Source organism: Myxocyprinus asiaticus, chromosome 37 (genome assembly GCF_019703515.2).
Source record: "Myxocyprinus asiaticus isolate MX2 ecotype Aquarium Trade chromosome 37, UBuf_Myxa_2, whole genome shotgun sequence".
NCBI classification, from domain to species: domain Eukaryota; kingdom Metazoa; phylum Chordata; class Actinopteri; order Cypriniformes; family Catostomidae; genus Myxocyprinus; species Myxocyprinus asiaticus.
The window spans coordinates 38271991-38298690 of NC_059380.1; the positions used below are offsets into that span (position 1 = coordinate 38271991).

Genomic DNA, 26700 nt, shown 5'->3' on the forward strand with positions numbered 1-26700 from the left:
AGAGAGAGAGAGAGAGAGAGAGAGAGAGAGAGAGAGAGAGATAAAGCCAGTTGGTTGTAGTCCAGAGAGAGAGAGTCCAAAGCACTGTTTGTCTGACGTTTTAGTTCAAATGAGAGATGAATGAAAACTGCTTGTAACGTTTCCTGTGTTGACTTAGAGAGAAAGTGGGAGGGTAGTGTGTGTTTTCTGCAAGGTTCCTCCCGATTGGATGCCAGGTCTTGGGCTTTACCCTTTCTCTTCATGATGAACAAAAGAGTGCAGGAGAGCCTATCGCCACGCTCGATTCCTCCTCCCACATGTGCGCCAAAGTTGTCCACTTTAACTACTCCCAGGCAGCAAGCAGAAGCTGTAATCAAAACTAACAGAACCTCTCACTGATTCAAGGCAATCACCCTTATTTACTTCCAACCCTTCATGCTTTAGATTGCTCATCTTGTTCTTGTTTTTGACTAAGTGCTGGGCAGCAACTGCAAGAACAAATCTGACTTTTTCTTCTGTTCACTGGGCACTGGCGTGTGTTTGGATTTCTTTTTTCTTTCTTTTTTTTTTTTTTTTTTGATTTTCATATGAATTTTTAAAAGATTGGACCTTTTATAGTTTCCACGGTGCAAGCTCTGGACCTTTCTGTGTGCTTTATTTCTTTAATTTATTATTGAAAGATTACATTGATTGAAAGTAGCTGGAATGGCTACTTTTCCAGGAACAGTTCCTCGAATGATGCGACCAGCACCAGGCCAGAACTACCCTCGAACTGGATTCCCATTAGAAGGTATGAAAACTTGTGCACTTGTCTCAAAAAGTCATTTTTGTCCGTCGTTCCAAAATGCCGAATGCCGGTTTTGAATACTTTTGAGGAAGGTAGCCTGAGAGTATGCCAAAGGCCATTTTGCGCACCAGTGATGGTTAAATAAGAACGAAATGCTCGTTTTGGATCGAATTGAACTGCCAACTTTATATTTAGCTGTACGACCAATTTTCTGCGACACTCAGAAACGTTAAAATATTGCAAAGGTCCACTTATGAAAATAATGGTTTGACAATTGATAGTTTCTCATTATATTGCATGCGCAAAATGTTCAATGTTCTTTACATGCGAAACTCTTTCCCATATCAAGCGAATTCGTGCTTAAGGGCTGTTTGACGAAAGCGCTCCAGCCCACGAATCCTGCAATGTGTGGGATTTTCTGAAGTATGTCGCAGCAGTGAAGGGACATAAAACATACAGCTAAGTGCTGGTTCAAAGCATCACACCAATATTTGTGTTGCATGACTGGGAATAATCGAGATTTAAAGTGGCACATCTTTAGTGCCTCTTGAATGGCAATTAGTGCCCTCAAGTGTCATATCCTCCCGAAACACAGATAAACTGATGCAGAATGATTTGTTTAAAAAAAAGAAAATGTGTGCGGATTAGATTTCGATTAATTCTCGAGGTTCTGCTTAATCGTTATTTTTATATTCAGCTAAACATGAGACCCTCATGAATAGTTACAAAATATGTCTAGCCTATCTACATATCACGTGATAAACGATATGATCTGATATGATAAGTACAATATGATATGGTTAATCAGAACGACAGCATGTTGATGTATTGCGATAAATCCTGTACAAAGCCTGAAGGAATTGCCCACAAAATGTACTCTTGAAAACTCTGGGGAAAAGTGACATTAAATGATCCACAAGTACAATTTCATTTAGCTGCTATTCTTTTTGCCAACACTTTACATTTGAGCATCTTTGCCAAACATTAATATATTAAGATTTGTTTTGCAGTTACAAGATTCTAAATATGGACACATTAGGCGCCATTTATTTGTATTTATTGTAAAGTCTTACTGGTACTGGTATATATAGAGCCTAATTTTCCAACTCTCCCATTTATGGGCTCGAATATGTTCTTATTTTCAGTCTCAACGCCTCTGGGTCAAGGTCGAGTGAACCAGCTTGGTGGAGTTTTCATCAATGGCAGGCCACTACCAAATCATATTCGACACAAAATAGTGGAAATGGCCCATCACGGAATCCGACCCTGTGTGATCTCAAGGCAGCTGCGGGTTTCACACGGCTGTGTGTCCAAAATCCTCTGTCGGTACCAGGAGACCGGTTCCATTCGCCCTGGAGCCATAGGTGGAAGTAAACCCAGGGTAAGTGAATGATTTCAGGTGCGCACTGCATGTCCAAAAGGCTGGATTGACTATTCAGATGTAAATGAAGCGTTTAAAAACTATTTTAAGAAGTGTATACGTTTTTACACTTTTGATATATTCAGAAAGAATGCTTCTTTTATTTATGCCGTTGTTTGTATAGTTATTTTACTAGTTTTTTCACCTTCCCAATTTTGTTTCAACACTAAAGCAAGTTGCAACTCCCGACGTCGAAAAGAGGATTGAGGAATACAAACGCGAGAATCCAGGGATGTTCAGCTGGGAAATCCGGGACAAGTTGCTGAAGGACGGGGTGTGTGACAGAGGCACGGTTCCTTCAGGTGAGGCCTCTTCCGGTAAGCACAATTTCCTTATTATTGAGTTATAGAGTACATTACTCGTTTTATAGCAGTCATGAGTTAATCAAATCCAACACATCTGGTATTAAATCTGCACTTCTCCCGCAGCTGTTTAGATAAAAATGATGTCTAAATGTTAAATTCGCAAAATCACATTGGTTATTGATTATTAGTGTTGTTTCTATTGTTTATTATTTCGGGTGTTAAAGTGATTTGTATCTCTCTTTATAGTAAGTTCCATTAGCCGGGTTTTGAGAGCTCGTTTTGGCAAGAAAGATGACGATGACGACTGTGATAAAAAGGATGAAGATGGAGAAAAGAAAACCAAGCACAGCATCGATGGGATTCTCGGGGATAAAGGTCAGAGGCCTTTTAAATTTCTCATTGTGTGCCAACATGCGGGGAAACGCGGTGCGTAAAGGTTTTAGATTGTATAGTGTAACTCAGTTGTACTGACAGATACGTTCGTGATAGGCTGGTGCCATAATTGGTGTTGTTGTTGCAATTGATATTTCATTAGTTATTTGAAAGAGACAGATGCTGCAGTGCAGTCTTTCATTCTCTCCAGAGGGAATCTGTGCGCCCCCTTGGAAAAATGGCACAAATAGCTCTCATTATTCATGCTGCTAGCTACCCAGTATTTACTCAATTATTTATGTGAGCCCTGACGTCAGGTATTTAGCCTGGTAAATTAATTTGTGTTGCCCATTCCATTCCCCGCTCGTTTTAACGACCCCCTAAACGACAACTGACAGTTTGACCCGTTTGAGAATCGGTGTCAGTTCAAGCATCTACATTATATGAGACATCTGGACCCCGTGGAGGTGACAGGTTTTGCCAACATTTCGCATTAATGCGATTTTATTATTATTATTATTATTATTATTATTATTATTATTATTATTATTATTATAGGGTGTCAATGATATTGTGAATTGAAAATAATAAATTGAATTACACAACTAAAGCAACTTTAAAATATATCATTCATAACCTATCTTTCTGCATATTTAATATGATTTATATTTAGACCCTACAGTATATTAACAATATTGGTAGTTAAATGAATTATATTAAACAAATTAAACATAAGTCAACTATTATAGTTAAATATTTTAAATGTTATTTTTGTTTTCCTTCAATGTGCGCTGAATTTTCTTTCATTTTAGATACGGGTCACCATTGGTTTTAATAGTTTTTACCTCTTTTTAACCTTGGTTATGAACGATCTCGTTTTAAGCCTTTGTAACCTTTAGACTTAAATACAAAAGAGCAAAAGCTCCGGAGCAGGGCAGCGAAAAGAGTAACTGGACCGGTGACCCACCCATTCAAAGATCTCAGAAAAGAGGGGGGAAACTTTGTGCAAAGGCTAAAGAAAAAAGAAAGGCAGATAAATTATTCAGTGCTCCCTGCTGGAAGATGGTTTTGTAATATAAGCAAGCGTTTACAATAGTAAGCTAAACATTTCATGGTGCAAAACGGCATCTTTTGTGCGCGTTTACTTGCGCGTAACTGCGCTGTTGGTTTGCGAGAAAACATGAGCAAAACATATGCATTTCTGAGTACGACGGATTGAGTTATTATATCGTTTTATAAAGAGGTTTCAATTTTTTTTTAATAAATCCTAGTATTTATATTCATTCTGTTTTCTCCAAACCTTATGACCGAAATATTGCCAATAATTGTAAAGTTTTACGCTCACATTACCTATTTTAAATGCATTAATAAACAGGCCAAAACTTACATTATTTGTCAAATAATTGCATGGAGAAAAAATGCAGCATATTGCTACCCATTGGTTGTTTCACGACGGATATATAACAGAAGCGCGCGTGTGTGGTTGTTTATTTGATGGGAATGTTGTGAATGCGTCATAACTGTGTTAATTATTCCATAAACCTGTCATTAGTCTCTCATCTTCGGCGCAACACTAAATTCACTGTTAAATTCTTTGAAGCGATTCTTTAAGTTACCATCCGGATAACATTTAATAATGTTAAGACTTATTAGAGTTGGTGTGTGCTGAATGGGCGTCTGTGTTGCTGAGACGTGTAATAGCTCGCAGGCATCGGAAAGAAACACATTTATCCGCAGCTAGCGCTCACTCGCCGGGCTTTCAAGCGCAAACGTAATGTAGAAGAGGTTTTTTAAGCCGCGATTAAACTGAGCCCCCTTTATTTATTTATTTATTTATTTTCACTTTCATCTCTAAACGGCTCACAGTGACTCGCCCAGGGCGTAAATTCGTGAGATTTTGGAATTTATTTTATAGAGCTTATTTATTTATTTATTTTGCGTGTGTTTACGTTACACTATTACCTCATTAAGTTACTTTGATCATTTCAAATGCAGATTCTTGTTTTTCCTTGCCATACATAAACATACAGGTTTTTCCCTTTGGGAAAAAAAAAAAAAAAAAAAAAATAAAAACTTAAAAATTGTCTATTATTGCCAACACACTGCTTAGATCTCCGAGTGTCCAGCCGTAATAGCCTTAACTATGACTTCCACGATTGGTTTAGTGGCCATTACAATAATGATAATCTTGTGCACCTGCCTTCCTCGTTACGGAAATAAAAAATATGATGAGCGACAGCAGAGTTAGCACTAACCTGCCAAACGTAATTAGTCTTTAATGGGTTACAGCCCCGCGCCTGACAGCTCACCTGGTGCTCTTGTTGTCTGATGGAGCATCAGTTACGTGTCCACGCGTCCATTTGTGAGAGTGGCAGTGGACACTTCAGCAAATCTGTGGATTACCTGAGGTTTCCAGACTAATCAAACAGAGTTCAGTCAGGGGTTTAGGAGTGTTGTTGTGGGATAAAAGTGATTAAAAGATGTGTGTGTGTGTGTTTCGCAATGTGATGCTAGGATCCATAGTCATCTGTTCAGGAACTGAAACAACAAAAAAGTAAACGACTTTTTCTTTCTTTCTTTCTTTCTTTCTTTTTTCTTTTTTCTTTTTACATGAGATATTTCCCATATATAAAAAAAAAAATAAAAAGATAAGAATATTCTGGAAATGACTCGTTTTTAAAAAAAATAAAATAAAAAAAAAAAAAAGGTTTTGAGTGCGCATTTCTTTACCATCACCTTAGACGCGTAAAGCGGATGCTTTCGAGTCTAAAGCCGCAGTGAAAGAGAAGCGCAGGGAGACATTTTTAAACAAATCCGTCTGAAATAGAATACGAGGGACACAGGGACACAGAAGGAGAGAAGAAGATTAAGTGAAAGTAAGGGGAAGTTATTTAGCTATTAATATTTTTCTCTCCTCGGGCGTTGAGAGTCACTTCCATCTGCACTTTCTTGCAGCTATTTTGGCTGGGCTGAAATTGTGGGAGACCCAAATGTTGGGCAGAGATAACATAACCATCAGAGTGTGGACCATCACTGCATTAAACACGGATTAACCTCTTCTCTCCCTTCACCCTGTCTCAACACAGCGCTAGAATTTGACTGGAGAGGGATTTTCTTTAGTGTATAGACTCATGAATGCGCCACAGATTGACAACAACAATAATAATAACATTATATAATTGATCATATATAAATTATATGAAACAGAATATTATACAATATCAAATTGTAGCCCATAGGTTATTCATAGAGTAGGCCTACATTATTGCATAGTATAGATTAGAATAGCATAGCATAGTAGAAATAATAACAACTATAATGAACATACCCCGGACAGTGATTAATTTTTCCTGTACTCTGGATTTAACATTTTTTGTTGAAAGGGATAATAAGTTGAACAGATATAAGCTCATAATAACATTACACTGCAGCTGCTGATTATGGACGCTTGCGTCCATTTCACCATTACAGTCCTCATTATATTTAAAATCCCGATAAAGGCACTTGTAATTCCTGGAACCAATCAAATATACCGAACCAGATGCAATTGACCATGATATGGATTCAAGCATTTGTGATGGTGAAAACATTTTCTTTTTTTTTTTTTTTTTTTCAAAGCCAGAACAAATACTAAATTAATTGTTTTCGAAAAAAAAATAAAAATAATAATAGTTCAGCACATTTATTTATTTATTCAGAAAATGTAAATACATATTTATTTATCTTTGGTCACAGCTAAAAAAAAAAAAAAAAAAAAAAAAAAAATGTAATTGTTTAACACGTTTCCGAATATTTATTTCTTTATTTAATCAGAAAATGTAAATACATATGTATTTATTTATCGTTGGTCACAGCGACGTATTTATTTATTCAGAACATTTCCATAAATATTTATTTATTTTTGGTCACAGCGAAAAAAACAAACAAACTGTTAATTGTTTATTATGATTCCGATTTATTTATTTATTTATTTATTTGTCACGGCTAAAAAAATAATTGTTTCTAGTTGAAAATCATTGTTTTGAACCTTTGGCAGCTTGATTGGATAATATTTTGGACGGGTCATGGTTCGCAAGCACTTTCAACAACTGACATGACCGTAGGCTATAATTCCATTGCACGACCATAAATATGATTATTGTCGTAAATCTTAATTTGTCCGCATACTGGGATTATAGACTAATACGCAAGTCATTTTAAATCCACGGATGACCTGTGAACTAGAGGCAGGGCCTAAATTTGAGGTGTGTTTCAGAGATGTTTAAAAATAAGCAATGAAATGAAGATTATAGGAATGAGGGCTCAGGCAGTTAAGGGAAATTGAGAAGCCTATGATCTTTGATCCGTGGATGCCTTTTACTTATCAAAAACACTTGAGATGACTGCAGAACAAAGCGACTTCCTCATATTACTCATCGACAAGGTCTGCTTGAGTGTTCATTAAATGCGTTTTGCCATCTGGGACACAGTGTAAATCTCTGCGCAGATGTTATGGAGAATATCACTCTCTTATATCTGAGAAATTTTGTAATGGTGCAGTCTTCAGTCCTCGGTTATTAACGGGCAATTCTAGAGAGCACATGAGCAAGACACGCATGGAGACTTTTTACGCACATAACAGCTATTTCATTATCTGTTTCTGCTAAAACCCAGAGAGGATTTCATTTTTCAACTTTACAAGGGCTTTGAAACCCAAATGTGAAAATACATGAATAACACACACTATTTGAGGAATATAGGCTACAGCAAATTAAGAGACCACTGCAAAATTCCAGCAGGACAATGCTCCATGCCACACAGCCAGGTCAATCAATGTGTGGATGGAGGACCACCGGATCAAGACCCTGTCATGACCAGCCCAATCTCCAGACCTGAACCATATTAAAAACCTCTGGAATGTGATCAAGAGGAAGATGGTTGGCCACAAGCCATCAAACAAAGCCGAGCTGCTTGAATTTTTGCGCCAGGAGTGGCATAATGTCACCCAACAGCAATGTGAAAGACTGGTGGAGAGCATGCCAAGACGCATGAAAGCTGGGATTGAAAATCAGGGTTATTCCACCAAATATTGATTTATGGACTCTTCCTAAGTTAAAACATTAGTATTGTGTTGTTTAAAAATGAATATGAACTTGTTTTCTTTGCATTATTCCAGGTCTAAAAACACTGAATCTTTTTTGTTATATTGACCAGTTGTCATTTTCTGCAAATAAATGCTCTAAATGACGATATTTTTATTTGGAATTTGGGAGAAATGTTGTCAGTACTTTATAGAATAAAACAAAAATGTTCATTGACTCAAACACATACATAGATCCAGAGAAACTGATCTATGTGAACACTTCTAATGGATATTGCTCTGTGTATTTGGTGCGCTCATATCTGGTTAATTTTTGTAACGGGGGACTTAAATACACAATTTATTTCGACATATATATTGTCACATTTGTCACACACAAGCTGCGATGCGGATGAGCACAGGTCTCATTAAACAGTGCGTAGCCTATTATATTGCATGATAAGTAAATATATATTAAAACATTTTACACAGCTAGTGTCTACTATTATTTCGTACTTTGCATGTAGTTTTATGAAGTAAGATAAAAATAATTACATCTAAAAATTAAAGGCGTCTGATGACTGGCCATGGGGAGAATCGGGACTTTTCCCGGTGGGCCGGCCGCTAAACTGCGCCGCGATATGCAGAAGTGGACAGGGAAATCCATGCACCTACCAACCACATTCCCCACACGCTTTATGGACATTCACCAATAAACAGATGCCTGCTCTTTTCTCCCAAAAATTGATAAAGGTGACAGTAACGCTGCATGTGCGGTGCTACACTACACAACTTGTAGTGCTGGCGAGAGAGCCTTTAGGTGTCAGATAGGAAGAGGAGACGAGGATGATAAGCCAGTATATACTGACCATGTTCATGCAGCTATTGTCTTTTTTCTTCTCTCTCTGATTTTAATTTATACAGTTATCTGCATCAATCATGACACCTCTTTGATGTTACCAACTAGTACAACTAGTCCACACAAATAACTTAATTCATCTATTCATCCATTTATATAGACTGTCTATTTTATGCATTTCGTTATTATTATTATTATTATTATTATTATTATTATTATTATTATTATTAGACTTGTCTGTTTAAAAAAAAAAAAAAACATATCCTGATATTAAAGTTTTAGCATAAAGTGTAAATATTTAAAGTGTAGGTGTTTAAATTGTATCAGGTGTAATTTCGCGTTTGTCTGAAGGTGTCAGTCTATAGGATGCTCTTAGCGCTGTACAATTACTCCAGAGCACTCCTAAATCTACCAGCATTTTCAAGTACTACTTAAGTTACCATGGTTTTGGGAAACGGGCAAAACTAAGATGAATCGTAAGATGGATTCTATCTACTTAGGCTTAGGATGCTTCTGGGAAGCAAGGCCTTGGCCTATAACAGTCTGGGCTTCCTTTCCCAAAAGCATCATAAACCTAAGTAGATCACAGAATACAACTTTGGATTCATCTTAGTTTTGCAGCCTGTTTCTCAAAATGCTTGTAGATTAATGAGTGCTCTGGAGTCATCGTACACTGCTAAGAACAAGGATACAGACTAATGCAGACACCTGCAGGACAATCGTGAAATTACACCTGATACAGTCTAAATACCAATAGCAACACTTTATGCTGAGACTTTAATATCAGGATAAGTCTAATAGTAGTAATAATAATAATAATTATTATTATTATAATGAAATACATAAAATAGATAGTCTAAATAGATGAATAGATTAATTAGTAAGCAAATAAAGTTATTTGTGTGGACTAATTACACAAGTTGGTAACAACAAATTGGTGTCATGATTGATGCAGACGACTGTATAAATTAATATTAGGAAGAGAAGAAAAAAGTCATTAACTTCCTGCCGTGCATGAAAATCGTCCATATATATATCTGCTCATCATCCTGCATTTACATTTATTCATTTGGCAGACACTTTTATCCTCGTCTCCTCTTCCTCTCTGACACCCAAAGGCTCTCTCGCCAGCACTACAAGTTGTGTAGCACCGCACATGCGGCATTACTGTCACCTATAGATAACAGATAGCAAATTAAATGTTGCAGTCCAGGGCTGTTTCCCAATATCGATTCATCTTAGCGGTTAAGAGCGTTTTCTACGAGCAATTTTACGAACGCTCTTTATATTTTACATGCGTTTCCCAAAACTGCACTTAACATGCACGTGCGAGGACGCGCTTTAAGTGCTACTTAAGAAAGTCGCTGTCCATGTGACAGTGCTGAAATATGACCGTATAGTGCTGCTCGTCATTGTAACTTCATTATATTTGTGCATAACTTTACAATTTGTAATTTACCTGGCTACAATGTTTTTTTTTTTATTTTTTTATCTTAAATATTCGACCTAATTAACTGCATATTTACATATTGTTTTTACAATAATTTTGTGCAGAACGATCTTTTTATTTGACACAATCTGCTTCCATAATCAGGTATATTTAGTTTTCACAAATTCCTCTCGATATAAAAGCTTCCAGGATTAGTGAAGACAGTGGAGGCCCTGTGTGTGATCCTGCTAATTAAAAGCATTCATTGAATATTATTCCGTGTTATCGCGGAGCGCAAAATAAGAAGACGTTTAGAAGATGCGCTTTATGGACATTCACCAATAAAGTGACGGTCTGCTCTTTACTCCCAAAAGTGTTAACTGCGCTGTGCGTTTGTCACGTGACGTCATTAATCATTACTCACTCTTTACCAGCGCAGGCGTGTGGATTTAACTAATGTAGCGTTTCGGTCCCGTTGGCCGGTATTTCAGCGATCCGTTCAAGTGGCCTTTAGGGAACAAAGGAGGATCCCGGGATGCTGTAAAATCGCAGTGACCGGTCACCACCGGTCACCTCTCTCACACTCGGGCAGGTCATCTCACTTCAGTAAGCACAGCTAATAGAGTTCAGAAGCACCTCTGAGAAAGTCATCTCAGAGCAACAAGTGATAGGCTACAAAGGACATTTATTCTACATCCTAAACTTTAATCGCACTGATAGACGTATCAAGACTATAGTTGGAATCATTACTTATTACTACTTAGTAGGCTAGCTAAGTGTTAACAGTTATTTGCTAAATTTTTATGAAGTAACAACAATATATAAAATGCAACAATAAATGTAATGAAGTAAAAACGACATAAAATTAAAAACAAGATAATAATAATAATAATAATAATTATTATTATTATTATTAGCCTATGTATTACTACTACTACTACTACTACTAATAATAATAATAATAATTATTATTATTATTATTATTATTATTATTAGCCTATGTTTTTTTATTTGGATAAACTAAAGTTCACTACATTTTTTTTTTTTTTTTTTTTTTTTTAAGATTTACGCATTTCAATGTAATGATAAATTCCCGTTAAATTGAACTGAGCAAGCTATTCTTTACGAAATAAACGTAAAACCTATATATTTAAAGTTTTATTCATTTAATTTTATTTAAGATTACACAATTCAGCTTGAGGGAAATTTGATATGAAATTGAAATGTATAAATCTTAAAAATAGGCGTATATATTTTTTGAGTGTTGACACTGAAAGATCCAGGGGTCTTCTGGTGCGTTTGACTCGGAACTCAAAACTTGAGCAGGCTTTCATAAACCGAAACGAACGCATTGAACTTGTCAGATCTGATTAGAGCGTTTAAACGCACAAACTCGTCTTGCAGAAACACAAAGCAAAGATGATGTATTCTAAGTTTTCTTTTTACAATCGACATATTCACCTTCATAGGCCTGTTTTACCTATTATTTGTGTTAGAATAGTCTAATAAATTATTATTATATATATTTATGTATTATACATTTTTATATTTTATATATTCATTATAAATCTTTATATTTATTTACATTTTTTCCTATATTTTATATTCAGAATTTATTTTTATATATAAGATTTTATTATTTGTAAATATTTATGTTTATATATTTTTTCATATATATATTTATTTTTACTATCGGAGCACAAAAGACAGTCATCAGTTTTGCGCGACTCCTGATATACTTCATGGCTGTTAATTTAGCAAGTTTGTCAAAAAAAATAAAAAATACATTTGGAGTCGTTCCGGACCCAAAGGCGAGACGCAGCTTGGACTGTGGTGATTCGTTCTAATTGGGGATGAAATTCATTGGAGAAGACATCCATTTAAGGCCTTTAAGTTTTCCACCCATTTTAAAGGTACGAGACTGGATTAATGGCTTATAGCCATACTAAAATTTCATTGTCCCTTTGAAATTTGTCCTGCCTGTCTAACGGGTGTCACACGCGAAACACTTAGAAAAATGAACAAATAAACACAGATACCTCAAGCTTAATCTAAGGGCATCTAGCCATGAATGAATCGAAGCAAGTGGTGGTTTAAGCAAGCTGAAGCATAAACTACATAAAAATGAGCTCTATCCATATTGCAGACTGATTGGAACAACATGGATTGATGAGATGGTCTTCTTTGTGCATTGAGGACATATTTGCTTGCTCTTTGCATTCTCTCACTTTGTGTTTGCGTCTGAATGTGTGTTTTTCTCTTTTTGAAAAACACATGAAGTGATGCTTGGATCATCCTCTCACTTTTGAATGGAGGAAAAAGCAATTGTCTTCTTCCCCTCTATAGAAAACATTTTGTTCCTTTAATTGAATGCTGCCTCTTTTTTTTTTTTTTTTCTTGTGCTGGGCCTAAGACTCCTCTGAAGTCTAACAGCCTCCTATCTCCATTGTCAGAGAGAAACTGCTCCTAAAAAGGAAAAAAGAAAGAAAGGAGCAGAAGAAAAAAAGAACTGTTATTTTCTGTCTTGAGATTCAGTGCACAGGCTATTCAGGCCCGTTGATGAACTCCTTCAAAAAGTTTATTAAGGGTATGAAAACAATGTGGACTAAAGCCTTTGGGCTTGCGGGCAGACAGTTTCTAAACTAGCGACCATTGTGCCTCGAAGGCAGATGCATGAATACTTTTGAATGAGGGCTTCAAACTGACACGATGGGGCTGGACAGCAGCCTGTTTAGTGAAGAGCGCTTGTGGAGGAGACGAGCTCAGTGTGTTGTCTGCATTAATGTATATCTGTAGAGACCGGGGGTGAATCCCCTCTCCAGCAAACAGACGTATAAGCACCACATTCAGAATACCAAGTTGTTTTTATCCCTCTATGCATTTGGGATTTTTTGCTGCGCTACCTTGAAGTTTATTTAAAGGAATAGTTCACCCAAAAATGAAAAATCTCTCATCATTACTTAACCTCATGCCATCCCAGATGTGTATGACTTTCTTTCTTCAGCAGAACACAAATGAAGATTTTTAGAAGAATATCTCAGATCTGTAGGTCCATACAATGCAAGTGAATGGTGACCAAAACTTTGAAGCTCCAAAAGCACATAAAGACAGCATAAAAGTAATCCATACGACTCTATTGGTTTAATCCATGTCTTCAGAATTGATGAACTGATAAGATAGGTGTGGGTGAAAACAGATCAATATTTGAGTCCTTTTTACTATCAATCTCCACTTTCACTTTCACATTCTTCTTTTGTTTTTGGTGATTCACGTTATTTGTGCATATCGGCACCTACTGGGCAGAGAAGAGAATTTATAGTACATAAAGGACTTAAATATTGTTCTGTTTCTCACCCACACCTCTCACATCACTTCTGAGGATATAGATGTAACCACTGGAGTCGTATGAATTTCTTTTAAGCTGTCTTTCTATGCATTTTGGAGCTTCAACATTTTGGTACCCATTCACTTGCATTGTATGGACCTACAGAGCTGCGATATTCTTCTAAAAATCTTCATTTGTGTTCTGCAGAAGAAAGAAAGTCATACACATCTGGGATGGCATGAGGGTGAGTAAATGATAAGATAATTTTCATTTTTGGTTGAACTATCCCTTTAAGTGAACATTGTTATTTTCTTTACAGTTCAATAAAGGCAGCTGTCTTGAATATAAAATGCTGGTTAAATTTGTTGTTTGATGTAAATCTGAAATAAAGGAGGTTACAAAAATATATTCTAAAGCTTCATATTTATGGTGTAAAAGCTAAACAGTCTACTAAAAAAAAAAAAAGTTATCTGTACAGTGGGGTCCAAAAGTCTGAGATTTATGTTGACTTCTATAATGCTTCAATTTGGCATTTATTTACCCCTTAATTAACTTTTCTTTTTTTTTTTTTTTTTTTTTTCAATACAAAATATAGTTTCAGCATGGTAATTGGAGTTGAATTGGGAAAAAAAAAATATTACCTTTTACACCGAGTTAACATGGTCAGTGTCACTCGTGTTTGATTAGTGACTGAGGAATAGTTCAGAATATTAAATGTTTCTTTGTCATTTTGTATCATAACAATCATAGCTGTTTATTTCAATAAAAATCCTATATTTCTGGTGTGGTCTCAGGCTTTTGGACCTCAATGTATATTGATGTTAAAACAACTTAATTGCCACAATTATTTAAAAGCTTATGCTGTAGCTGAAAATATTAATGTTTGCAAGCCAGCAATATGATCAACTGAACCAAAACAGCCTGAGAAAAGTTGCCTATATCTCTCTTTTCTTTCTCTTTTGGCTTGCCTCTCTTCAATCATCAGAATGAGCCCTGCTGTAGAAGTAATAAGCATCAGTCCTCAGTGGGCACAAACATCCCTCGCTCTGCTCTGCATTGGCAGGTGTCAACATTAGCAACACAATTGGCCCTCGGAGCCTCACCCCAGCGAGACGGCTAACTTTAACTGTGTGAGATGCCATGAAAAGAGCCCCATGAAGAGGTCTTGGAGGGGAGGAGGGAGATTATGTGCTGAGACAGCTATTAGTGGGGATGAGGCTTCTCTAAACAAACAGCAAAGAAACACCCAAGAAAAGATCAATAATGTGTTGGTTTTCTAAGCCAAGCCATGATGGATTTCAAGCACCTACTTTTTCTTCTTTATTAGTATAAATGTATTTTATCTCCTAAAATATGTTTTTCTTGATCTTGTAGGTATTGGCAATCCAATTTGGACTCAAATCATTTTATATTCGGCTGATGGTTTGAACGCAATCTGTGCAGAATGTTGTTTTATGAGATTATGGGGTGAATTCGGGTAAATTGGGCTACTCTGTTGGTGCCCATTGTATTGATCAGAATTTGCTCTTTCAGCTCAGAAGAATTCAGTGAGTTCATAGTAATGTTTCATTTAAATATCAACTTGGAGAAATAAAACCAGGTACAAAGGAGACAATTGTTGGCATTCAGTAAAAATACAGAGCTAAAAAAGAATGTGGATTGCATAGCTCAGAAAATTATCTTTTTGAGATGTTGGTGTCTGAGCAAATCTGAGCAAAGCTTGAGACATTGTTGAGATATCTGAAACTGAAAAATCTGATAAAACTGGAGACCTACTAGACTTCACCCTACTATAATTTATTATAAGCCCATAGTGTATTTTTTAAACTTTGAGACATGACAAATTCTGAATTCATAGGGGGCATGTTGATATCGGTAGGTGTCAAGTCAATATGGTTTTAGGATTATAGGTCTTGTCTTTCATTAGACAAAGGTATTAGTAAAAGGCAAGAGGAGATATTGGTAAAGGAATGAGTTGACATCAAGGTTGCATTCTCATTTTAAGTGCGTGTCTTGACAAGAACAACAAGGTTTCCAAAAGTCATTTATCTATCTTTCTATCTATCCTCCTCATGTAGTTCACAAGAGTGCTCAGCATTCTATAGTAGCTCCCATGGGGTTTTGACTCAATGTTTTTATTAGAGAGAACGCAATATTGGTATAATTGGTTGCTTTAGACTCGTTTCTTGTCACCCACTCAAGATACCTCTCAGAAAACAAATAGAAAAGGAAAAGTGTCTCTTGTTTTCTCCAGGAGTTTGTGTGAAGAACATCTTCCAAAGTAAGGATTTTGATTGAATTGTCTGGCTTGAAAAAAAAAAAAAAAAAGAGCAAAATTTGCAGCTCCCAGATGATGATATTGAACGCAAAGCATGAAATATTCATTATAACACAGTTTCAACAGATAATACTATAGTCATCCTAATAACCCATTCACATTCGGTTTTTGTTTTCACAAGACTAAAAAAAGTGACATTATTCCTTTGTTTCATGATTGACTCTTCTTTGTTTCTGCAAGTGTAAAGTTCAATGTTCCAACGTTTGTCACTGTTAATTGCCCTAATATGTTTATCATTTAGTCTGGTTGTTTTCATTAAGTTTCAATGCAATGAAATCCACAAGTCTTTTAATTTGCTGCAGTTTTAAAATTGAGAAAATTGCAGTTTTTGGAAAGCCAGCTGTCTTTGTTCTATCATGCTCTAAAACAATATGCAAAATTATGTCCTCTAGACAATAAACAAAGTTATTCTAAAATTTGTCAAAATACAAAACCACGCAAAACTACAACAAGAATATCTATACATCCTTTCACCCATCCTCCGTCTGTTTACATTTTCATTAGATCATTTTTACCTTTATGAACAAACCAGCATATTTAAAGATATTCTTTTATTTTGCTAGTTTTTTAGCTTTGTTTGGATTGGATCTGGTTTCTCCCGAAATCTGTGTGGTCTATCTTTTTTGTATATTTATATTTAAACAGTGCTTAGGAGAACATTCAGCACATTGTAATTTTGAGCTCTCTCTGATATATCAAAGGAAGTTCACTTTAAAAAAATGCATGCCATGTGTAGTTACAGCAATAGATGTAATATTGTGAAAAAAAAAAGCATATCTTTTATTCTTTGTTAAAAGTGTATAAAAAGGGTTTCTGTTTTCATAATGATCAATGTCAAAGGAAATTACAGGGTCATAATAGTGCTGATTTCTAAATTTGCCCCCTGTGTTTCTCCCTGCCTGCCATATGTCAAAGTTTATGACAGCCAAATTATTGTCATCCCCCCTTGTTACACCAAGGCGCGTTGGAAAGTACAGCGAGCGTTTGCCCTAATTTTATTACAATGGAGAAAATGCCCCACATAATGTGCAACACTAATTAAGTTTAGAGCTCTGTGCCCAGTCGGAGAGCTGATGAATTAGAGCCATTCACACCATGCACGACTGCTTTAAAATCACCATTAGCCCATGCTACTTACGGCCATAACATTGCCCATTTTATGCCTCTGATCTGCTTTGCAAATAGAATCTTCATTATTATCATTTAACATGTGGCTGCTCATTTTTAAGGCTGCTCAAAAAGACAATAAACATGTGCCGTGGAGTGTTACAAATCAGAAATGTGTTTTTTCTTTCCACCAAGTTAAAAAATACGCAGGCGTTGACCGGTGAGCATAGCGCGACAGCAAGCGGTGGAGACCAAGCAAGCCCTGTAACTTCAAAAAGGCAAGCGTTCCATTTTTTAACTAATGGGTTTATTTAGGCGTCCCCTGTCGGTCTCTCCCTAAGGGAACATGCAGTCTCATTTTAAAATGCCCTTCCAGTCCAAAGACACAATATAGAGCTCTGATCTCTGACTTCACCATCAGCTGCTGTGACTGCTCAATATTAAAGACCTCCCTATGTCCCGAAGAATGTCTTGGGAATTTCATGTGTATGATTCACTGAGTCAAAAGTGAAGGCATATGTATAACTGCAATACTTAGAACTCATGTCTTTAAGTTGAGTATTTCCATATAGTTTTCCATCATTGTGCTCTAGTGTCTGAGTGTATCCTCACATAGAAAAGAAAAATCACAAATGACGTATTTTTAATATCTCAATGGTTTCTCATGAGATTGAATGGCGGCTTTTGTCTTCTTTAGAGCTTCATAAGAGATCTCAACAATGTCTCAGACTGTGCTTAGATTTACCACTATGCCAAAGTTTCAAAAATCAATTGTCATGGATTTCAACATGAACTCAAACGTTTCTCATCAATTTCTTCCTACAACTGAATTATATGCTATGCCCATTAATTTTATAGTTTTATACTTCTATAATATTATTGGTGATTCATCCATGCAAGTTTTGCCAGACTGATCTCACAGTGAAATCGGAAACAGTAGGTTGACTTTTCTTTAAAATCTGTCTGTGCTTGCCGAAATGTGAAACACTGCTCCCAGTGGCCAAAGTGGCAAGTGTTGTAATAGCATACGGGCACATGTGTGCTCCATTTTCAGGGTGAAATGTCTACAGAGGGGCGCCAAAAGCAAGTTGTGAAGCGAGTAGTTTTCAGCTGTACAGACTGTAATACAGTAAAGAGCAATGCATATTTTATAAACTGAACCAGTATCACACAACCCAAACCCCGAACCTAAACCTGACCATCAGTGGAGTAAAAATGTAATGTGAGAGGGAAAAATGCAACCTCAAATTGCGCTCATCACTGATTATGCAAACGTGGTTATTTCCTGGTTTCAACGCGGATTCCAAACCCTGGTCTCCTACACTGCTGAAGTGACATGCATCTGGTCATGCCACAGGGGAAGTTAAACACACTGGAGCCAATGCAAAAATGTCTGATAGATTATAACACTTGTCAGTGAGTCGCCATAATGTGACCTATCCTAGGGTACCTGTGTGGTACCTCCCCGAGGACTTTCGTTTGTCCACTGAAACGAAAAGACAATCTCTGTAAAGCCAAAAAGAGCATGATGTTCTTTCCGTAAGGATAAATCAACAATTAGTATTTGAAATGTGGGTTTTTGCAGAAGACAACATTACTGCCCTTAGGTTTTTTTTGTCAAGTCCTGCAATATTCCTCTCCAGCGAAAATGCACACTGGCACTGAGTTTTGTCTGTACTACTGTATATAACCACTTCATGATTAAAGAATTGCTTGCTTTCACTCCAGAGCTGTCCTTCAGGCACATAGATCAATCCTTGAGTGCATTCTGTCTGCTATACCTACAGTAAACTCCCTTTATGTTCTGGATAAAACTCTCAGGCGCTTTGCAAAGCTCAGAGTTAGTATTTGATTTCCTTTGCATTGCATGTTCTTGCAGAGCCCTTTGTAGGGGCTTCTGCATTATTGGCACAGACCCCTTGGGTTCCCTTTGTGTTTTGTGGTCCTTCTTAATTTTATTACTTTAGCTGTGACCTTAATTAGCAGGGACCAAACCCCAGGAAACGAAATCCCATTTAAAAAAAAAAAAAAAAAAATGAGGATGGGGACCTGGTGTCAAAAACTAAGCCCCGATCCCTCGGAACAGAGGCAGGTAGGGTGACCCTCAAGAAAATGGCTCAGGGAGGCAACTTCCATGTCTCATTTAACTTACTCCCTGTGGAAAAATGAATTCAAAAGCATTCCGTTAAAAATATTCTTGCTTGGGTGCTTCAAGTGCATACAATGACAAAGGGCATCGTTTTTTTTATTTAAAAGTGTTATCCTACAGCATTGATGAATCAAAATGTAATTATGTCAACCGCTTAAATAATGTACACATGTTTTCTTTGTTTTTAAAATCACAGACAAAGTGAAGTTCAAAGTCTGAGACCACATTAAAATTCTGTTTTTTATTATTTTAATGAAAATAAACAAAGAAAAAAAAATGATCAAAGATTTAAAAGAAAGAAAAATGAAAAAAGTTATGGCTATTTCTAGGTCACTAATCAAACAAGACAAAAAGATTTCTTTGCTTGCATTTAAGCACATAAGATGCTGACTGTGGCGACATTTTTGCAAAATGCCATTATGTGGTTCATTACGTGTATCGCAGCAGTTCCAAGGTGAAATGTCCACTGTGCGGCGCTAAAAGCGAGTTAAATGTTCTCCAAACAGATGAGTTTTATTTAAGATTAATGCTCTCTTTTGTTTGAAATCAACAAATCCAACCTCCCTACCCTAAACCTTAAACCGAAATCTAACCGATAGTGTCAGAAATGTTAATTCGAATGCAATTACTGAAGCAACCACATCATTTTGTGGTGTTTCTATGACACTTTCGGCTCACACGTTGACTCGCTCTTAAGGACTCCTACCCAGATAGCATTATGTGAGGAACACATCGAAAAAGAAGAGTTTATGAATTGACAATCTGCCATTTTACTTGTTATTTGTGTGAAAGTTAATAAAACTCGTTGTTGCAGCGCCTCCAGTGTTCATTTCACCAGGAAACTGCTGTGATATGTACGTCGGGCCACGTAAAAATAATTTTAAGTATAAAGTATAGTAGCGTGATTCTATGAGACCAGATTGCTCAAATCATGCTGGATAAAATGGATAAAAAATAAATAAATAAACAAAATCCAGAAATACCAAATTCTAATAAAATCCGAAATACATGGACATTTTTCAATTCAGATTATTTCAACTCAGATTGTAATGCTTATAATAAAAATGTTAATTATATACGAAATTATAGGCTATACGAAAAATTTAGTTTCTTCACTATATAGACTTTTGGATCCCACAGTATACGTATCAGTGTTTATGTATAAAATCCCAACCTTCAAGTCCTTCACGCTCTCATATTTTGGCACGCCTGTCCCCTGGTGCTGGGGCATAGGGAGTCAATATGTCAGCATTTATCGATACCCCACTGAGCTACGCAGGGTTGTAACGGGCCTATTCAGTCCCTAATGGCCCCCCGAGGTGCAGCGTCTATACAGGCTGAAAGCGCAAAGAGGCCCCGGCCCCGCCTGTTGTTGGACGTTAGGCGTGTGTTCCAGTGGTCGCCCTGCGCATTCACACACATGACAAGAGCTATAAAAGAGCAACGCCTAAGCTGCTTCTTCTGCCCCTCTCTTAAACTTCTTTTTTCAATCTCTCTGAAAGAAAAAAGGTCTAATTGTTTGTTGTGGGAGCCAAAGATTATAGACCCTCCCCTCCTTTTGCTCTCATTCCTTTCGTCTATTTTCCTTAGGCTCATCTTTCTCTCTGTCGCTCTTGACATTTCTAAAGGATGTGATTTTTATCCTGAATGTTGTGAAAAGGAACGCACTAAAAGAATGTTCCTGAGAGACTGCTTTTGACAATGGCAGTGAGAAAGTGGAGTTCGATTTGGTAAAAAGGACAGAAAACTACAACTCAAAGTTAAATTGTTGATTTCAAAAGTTTACTTGCATAAATATAAGCTTTTAACTCAGTTTACAGAAGTTTGAACCACTTCAGAACTCTGAATTGCCTGATAAAGTGAGTTAAATGTTCTCTAAACAAATGATGTTTTTAAGGTTAATGCTCTATCGAGTTTTTAATCGAACAAAACCAACCTCTCTACCCTAAGCCTTATACCTAAACCTAACCGATAGTGTCAGTAGAAGCAAATGTGATATGAAAAATTCAATTGCTGAAGCAACCATGTCATTTTGTGGTGCTTATTTGACACTTTCTGCTCACATTTCAACTCATGTGCTCTTCTGGACTCGTACCCTGGTCATTTGCATCACAATTTCAATGCTCTATCAGTTGAGCTTCCGTGCAGTTTGATCATACGCAAACAAGCTTTTAAATGTAGTTGATTTACATCATGTAGTTGATGTAATGTAAATGTTAAAATGTATCACTTTTACAAACCATGAATTGTAGTACAATTTTTTTTGATGTCATAAGATTGTATTGTGGGAGGAACAGAGCGAAAATTGTGTTTATGAACTGATAATCTGCTGTTATATGCGTGATTTGTGCAACGATTGTTGCAGTGCCTCTACTATGCAATTCACCAGGAAACTGCTGTGATATGTGCAACGAGCCATGTAAAAATTATTTTGCAAAAATGTAGGTATAGGGGGCCTGGGTAGCTCAGTGAGTATGGACGCTGACTACCACCCCTGGAGTTGCAAGATCGAATCCAGGGCGTGCTGAGTGACTCCAGCCAGGTCTCCTAAACAACCAAATTGGTCCGGTTGCTAGAGAGGGTAAAGTCACATGGGGTAACCTCCTCATGGTCACTGTAATGTGGTTCGCTCTTGGTGGGGCACGTGGTGAGTTGTGCATGGATGCCACGGAGAATAGTGTGATGCCTCCACACGTGCTATGTCTCTGAGGTAACATGCTCAACAAACCATGTGATAAGATGCATGGATTGACAGCCTCAGACACGGAGGCAACTGAGATTCCTCCTCCGCCACCCGGATTGAGGCAAGTCACTATGCCACCATGAGGATTAGAGCGCATTGGGAATTGGGCATTCCAAATTGGGGAGAAAATCGAGAAAAAAAGAGAAACAAATTTTAGGTATAGTACGTGTTTCTACGAGACCAGGTTGAAAATATCTGCTGAACTTCATTGAAGAGTTTGAATGTAAAATCAAGCATTGCAGGGATGAGTTTCTGTGTTTGCTCCCAGTCCTTTTTGGTCTGGAATGAGGCTTAAGGGAGATATTAATTCAACTCAATCAGGCAAAATAGTAACTCTCAATGACATTGAAAGTCAGTGGTAGCACTACTTTCTATATTGTGTAATGCCAGACAGCAAGACTAGTAGCAAAATCACAGAGGAGATCTATAATATCTCACTTGCTTCTCTTTTTGTTTCATTGAGATTGAAACATAACTTTGTGTGCAGTTATGTGCAATCAAAGGGTCAAAGATTTCAATATGAACTCAAACAATTCTCATTAAATTTTTCCTACATTCTATCCACATTATTAGTTTAGCTCAGTACTCTTTTTGAATCCCAACAATGTTCTCATTTGAGTGTGTTTTCAAGCTACAACTGAGAACCCAGTTAAGTCTTCTGAGCTTTGAAAGAGCAACCTCTGAGCAATAAAATGTTCCTTTGGGTGTTCTCTTTCTCATTGTCAACACTAATCTTGCATGATAGGATATATAAGGATTTGGGATTGTTAATTCAAGCCTTTTCATGCAATTTTTTTTAACATTTTGTTGTTTGAACATTTCGTCAGATCGGTTTAACTCTGTGGGGGCAGGAAAAGTGTGTTGGAGCTCCGTCTTCAACAAGGCAAATTTCTCTGTCAGTTTTTTGATCTCGCTGCAAACTCCCACCCCCCTCTCCCTCTGTAGGCACACCAGTATCAAAGGTTCAATCCCTAAACAGACCTGAGGAAACATGGCGAGTTTTATATTCAGGCCGTGAGCCAGAAAGATTGTGGAGAGAGGCAGATGGATGTCAGAGATATCAAATCAGATCGCACGGCGAAAACCACACTCATTACAGGTTGTTTGGTATTATGATTCCCCTCTCCTCCTCCTCGTGTGCTCCCTTGTGAGTGACAAAAAGTATAATTGCTCCTATGGCTCTGACAAAGGCATGCACAAAGTAAATGTGTAAACAAAAATTAAGCAGGGATGCTGTTATTTTTGTCCTGTAGGAATGTGTGGGGGGATATGGAAGAAAGATATGTTGTCAGTTACACTCAACTGGTGTCATTTGCGACTCTGAGGCTGGTCCTATTGAATGCCTGTAAAATAGCAAGCGTAAGACTTGATTGTAATTATGCTGGAACTAATATGCTTTTCAAAATGAGCCATTATGAGCTAATGCCGCACTGCAAAAAAGCTCTGTCTGTTTTTGTCCCTCTGTCTTGGGTAGTTTGCAAGGTACAGCTGATATTGAGGCCATTGGTTACGGTATTAAAAAAAACGGCTGCATATAATGTTGCCATAATGTTAAGTTAATACTAATTCAAAGGCAATCTGAGCAGATGAGGTTGGAGACGCCTCTACCTCCTTCTCTCCATGTCATGGAAGCTTTTTATTATCCGCAATCCCTGACTAATTCACAGGATTCTGATGATGTCAAAAAGCTGCATTTTGAATTCCAGCTCAATCGTGCTTTTCAATTGTCTTTTTTTTTTTTTTTTTTTTTAAGATCTTTGACATGCTTTTTGGTTCTTAGGTTTGGTAATAATAGATCGAAGTCTATTTTCAGAGGAGCTGTACAAATCACTTTTGATGCTTTTGGCTGATATAATTTAAATGATTAAAATAGATCTCAGAAGTACAAAGAGACAGTTTTAGCTGTGATGTTAGGCAGGGAGTAATTTATCCACCATTATGTGTGTGGGTTTCCCTTTCAGAAAAAGTACTGTGATGGTGTCATGATACTGTGGTGGTCTCAGATGGTAATACCATGGTATTTTGATATACAGTGGTTCTGAATGATTACTAATTCATAAAACATGGTTTGTACTCCAAGGTACTTCAAAGAATACCATGGCACTACCATGGTACATATCCAAAAAACATGAAAATACTGTGGTACTTTTTGTTAAAACCAAGTGTTCTCTCTCTTTTCAGTGGGCAGAAGTATAATTTTTTTATTAACATGGCAGAAACAGGAAAGGAAAAGCTCTTTGGAGTCGAGTTCATCAAGGCTGTATTACCTCACAGCCTTTACAAAAATCGAGAGTTCATGACAAAACTTACGCAAACTTGCACCAAATTCGCCACTGATTATTTTTCACATGCAAATGAGCTTTGCGGCAAACTTGCGGCAAATTTTCCATTGTTGCCAAAGGTTTGCTGCAGGTTCACCACAAATGGATAAGGGCTGCAAACGTCTGGAAAACATTTGCGGTGAATCACAAGCTCATTTGCATTTGAAAATAATGAGTGGCAAATTAGCGACAAAGTTATGGCAAATTTGCGGCTAGTTTTTCCAGAACTCTACATTTTTGTAAGGGAGATTACTTCTTAAAAGGCCCATAGAAAAGAGAATAATCTTCAACAGAGTAGAAAAAGACAAGTGGGGATGGGCTTCGGGGAGGAGTTTTGAAGGATTATATTCAGTTTGTGTTTATGTCTGAAGTTAGAGCTAAGACTAATGACTAGCTTTTTTTCTAACATGCCTTCAGTGACTGAGATAAACTTTGGGTAATACAAATTAAAACATATAATCCGGTATGCATCATTATGATCAAAGAAATGCAGAGAAATGTAACTTGATTTAGCATACTCAGTCTTTAAACATAGCTGTTTAGCTAGCACTGATATCACCTTACAGTTAGCATGATTGTTTTTGTAAACCCTCAAAGATGGGTAAAAATTAAAGTACAAAAAAAAAAAGCACAAGGTAATTGCCTAACCATTTTTATTTTAACTGTCATGACTGTTGATATACATAAGGCTAATGCGTATTAACTAAAAATAGCAACTGAAATTTTGATGTGCAACAACAACAATGCTGTTTTTATAAGCTAGCTAAATGTTTGGTAGACTACTAAAAATGCTAAATGAGTATGATGGCTTAACTATCGCAGATAAGAAGAGATTTGGTTATAGTGATTCATGTATCCAAGAAACACAGAACCTATTTGTAATGAATACGAACTGCCAATTAAAATAAAATAAGTTTATCAGTCTCTAACCCTCAATGCCCCATGAGGGTTTGTTTCTAAATGAAATATGATCTAGAATTCTTCCAAGCATTCGGTATGCACCTGATTTGTTGCCAATCAAATACTCGGCACAAAGTCAACATTTTGTTAAAAATCACGTCGGGCCCTGGAGGAAAACACATTCAGGCTGTAGCACCAAATGAATGGAACATAATTAGGCTTTAATTGCCTGATAAGTTAGCAGAGGACTTTATCAATATCCCCAGGACCCTCAAATAGAATTACAGCTCTGTTATTGTGTGGCGGATTAGCTAGGATGTAACTTATTGTTTTAAAACAGGGAAGAGTTCTTGAGAATTGACCTTACATCTATGTACTTGGATTTCATTGTGTTCAAGGTGCAAATTAATTGCCTCTGTTTTGTCTGATTGACCACTGATTATTTTGTCCTCGCCATTTGTTTTACACTGTTTAGTCAGGTAAGTCAATCTGTGCTCACATTAGCAGCTCGCAAGGACCATATGCTTGTAGCACTTTACATGTCTGCCATAACCCATTGGAACCCATTTGGGGCTCCTGTTCCCCTGATAAAAGCTAGCATCCCAATCAGTGGATCTCTTTGGGACAGAGATTAGGCCTGTATCATGCCCCACTCACAGCTCTATCTCTGCCTGCATCTGTTTCATTACCATAATCCGTCGCTGTTGTCAGGGGGCCTGTTGACCTTCAGTCTTGGACTTGCAGGGTGGAAAGGGTAGAGCTTGTGATATGGCAACCTGACTTTTGTTGTTCAAGAGACCTCTGCAAATGTATTATGTGCATTTTGTAAAAACATGAAAAAAAAAAAAAAAAAAAAGATGTGTGGTGGGATTTGAGAGAGTTACAGTACGTTTGTTATTAAAAGTGAGAAAGCTTTGATGCATCGTGTGGACATTAAAAGTGCCAAAAGCAAACAAAGGGGTGTGAGGGCAGGGTATGCTGGCAGAATCTCACTTCAAGAATCATGTGGCGAAACTGTGCAAAAATCACAGCGGCACGTCTTTCCCTCCCCCTCAGGACAGCGAGGTGACTTTGGAAAGTGATCCGTAGACCACTGCCCCAGTCTCGAGTGTTGTCATGGTGTGTTAGCAACAAATCGCTCTGGCGCATCCTCATGAAAACCAACAAAGGGATATCCAGGATATGTACATATTCAACTTTGTATATTCAACATTTTTTGGGGGGGTGTGCTGGAGTGCTGGCCAGTGTTGCAAAAAAAAAAATCAATCTTTATTAATAGGGGGAAGACGGAGGAATTGATTTAATGAATGCGGACTCATGTCCTGCGGTCGCATGTAATCCATTGAGAATCATTGAGCTAGAGCTCGGGGAGACAAAAAGACATTCTGTGAAGACTGCTCGAGTGGTCTGTAATGATAGTCTCCATATAATCCCCTAATTCCTTGTTTAATTAAACTCTTGAGCCGGTCTGGAGACCGCAGCAGTTTGTTTCGTGTCGATGCAATTGTCTTGCGGAAGTGAATTTTTTTCCCCACTGCCGATTTAGTTGAACCAATTACTTAGACATGCAACAAGAAAAATGCAACTGCGGATATGCAAGCATGCAC

At 37.1% G+C, this 26700-nt stretch overlaps 1 protein-coding gene across 2 annotated transcripts in view; it reads left to right on the forward strand.

Annotated features, from left to right (window-relative positions):
* The first annotated feature begins 388 nt into the window (after positions 1-388).
* LOC127427881 (paired box protein Pax-7-like) overlaps positions 389-26700 on the forward strand; it is a 73322-nt gene continuing 47010 nt past the window's right edge. The window contains exons 1-4 of one of the 2 annotated variants that reach the window (XM_051675773.1): positions 389-769; positions 1912-2147; positions 2359-2503; positions 2738-2866. In XM_051675773.1, coding sequence (XP_051531733.1) covers positions 685-769; positions 1912-2147; positions 2359-2503; positions 2738-2866 — 595 coding nt within the window. In that variant the 5' untranslated portion in view covers positions 389-684. The remainder of the gene's footprint in view (positions 770-1911; positions 2148-2358; positions 2504-2737; positions 2867-26700) is intronic. The other variant, XM_051675774.1, reaches the window with a different exon arrangement.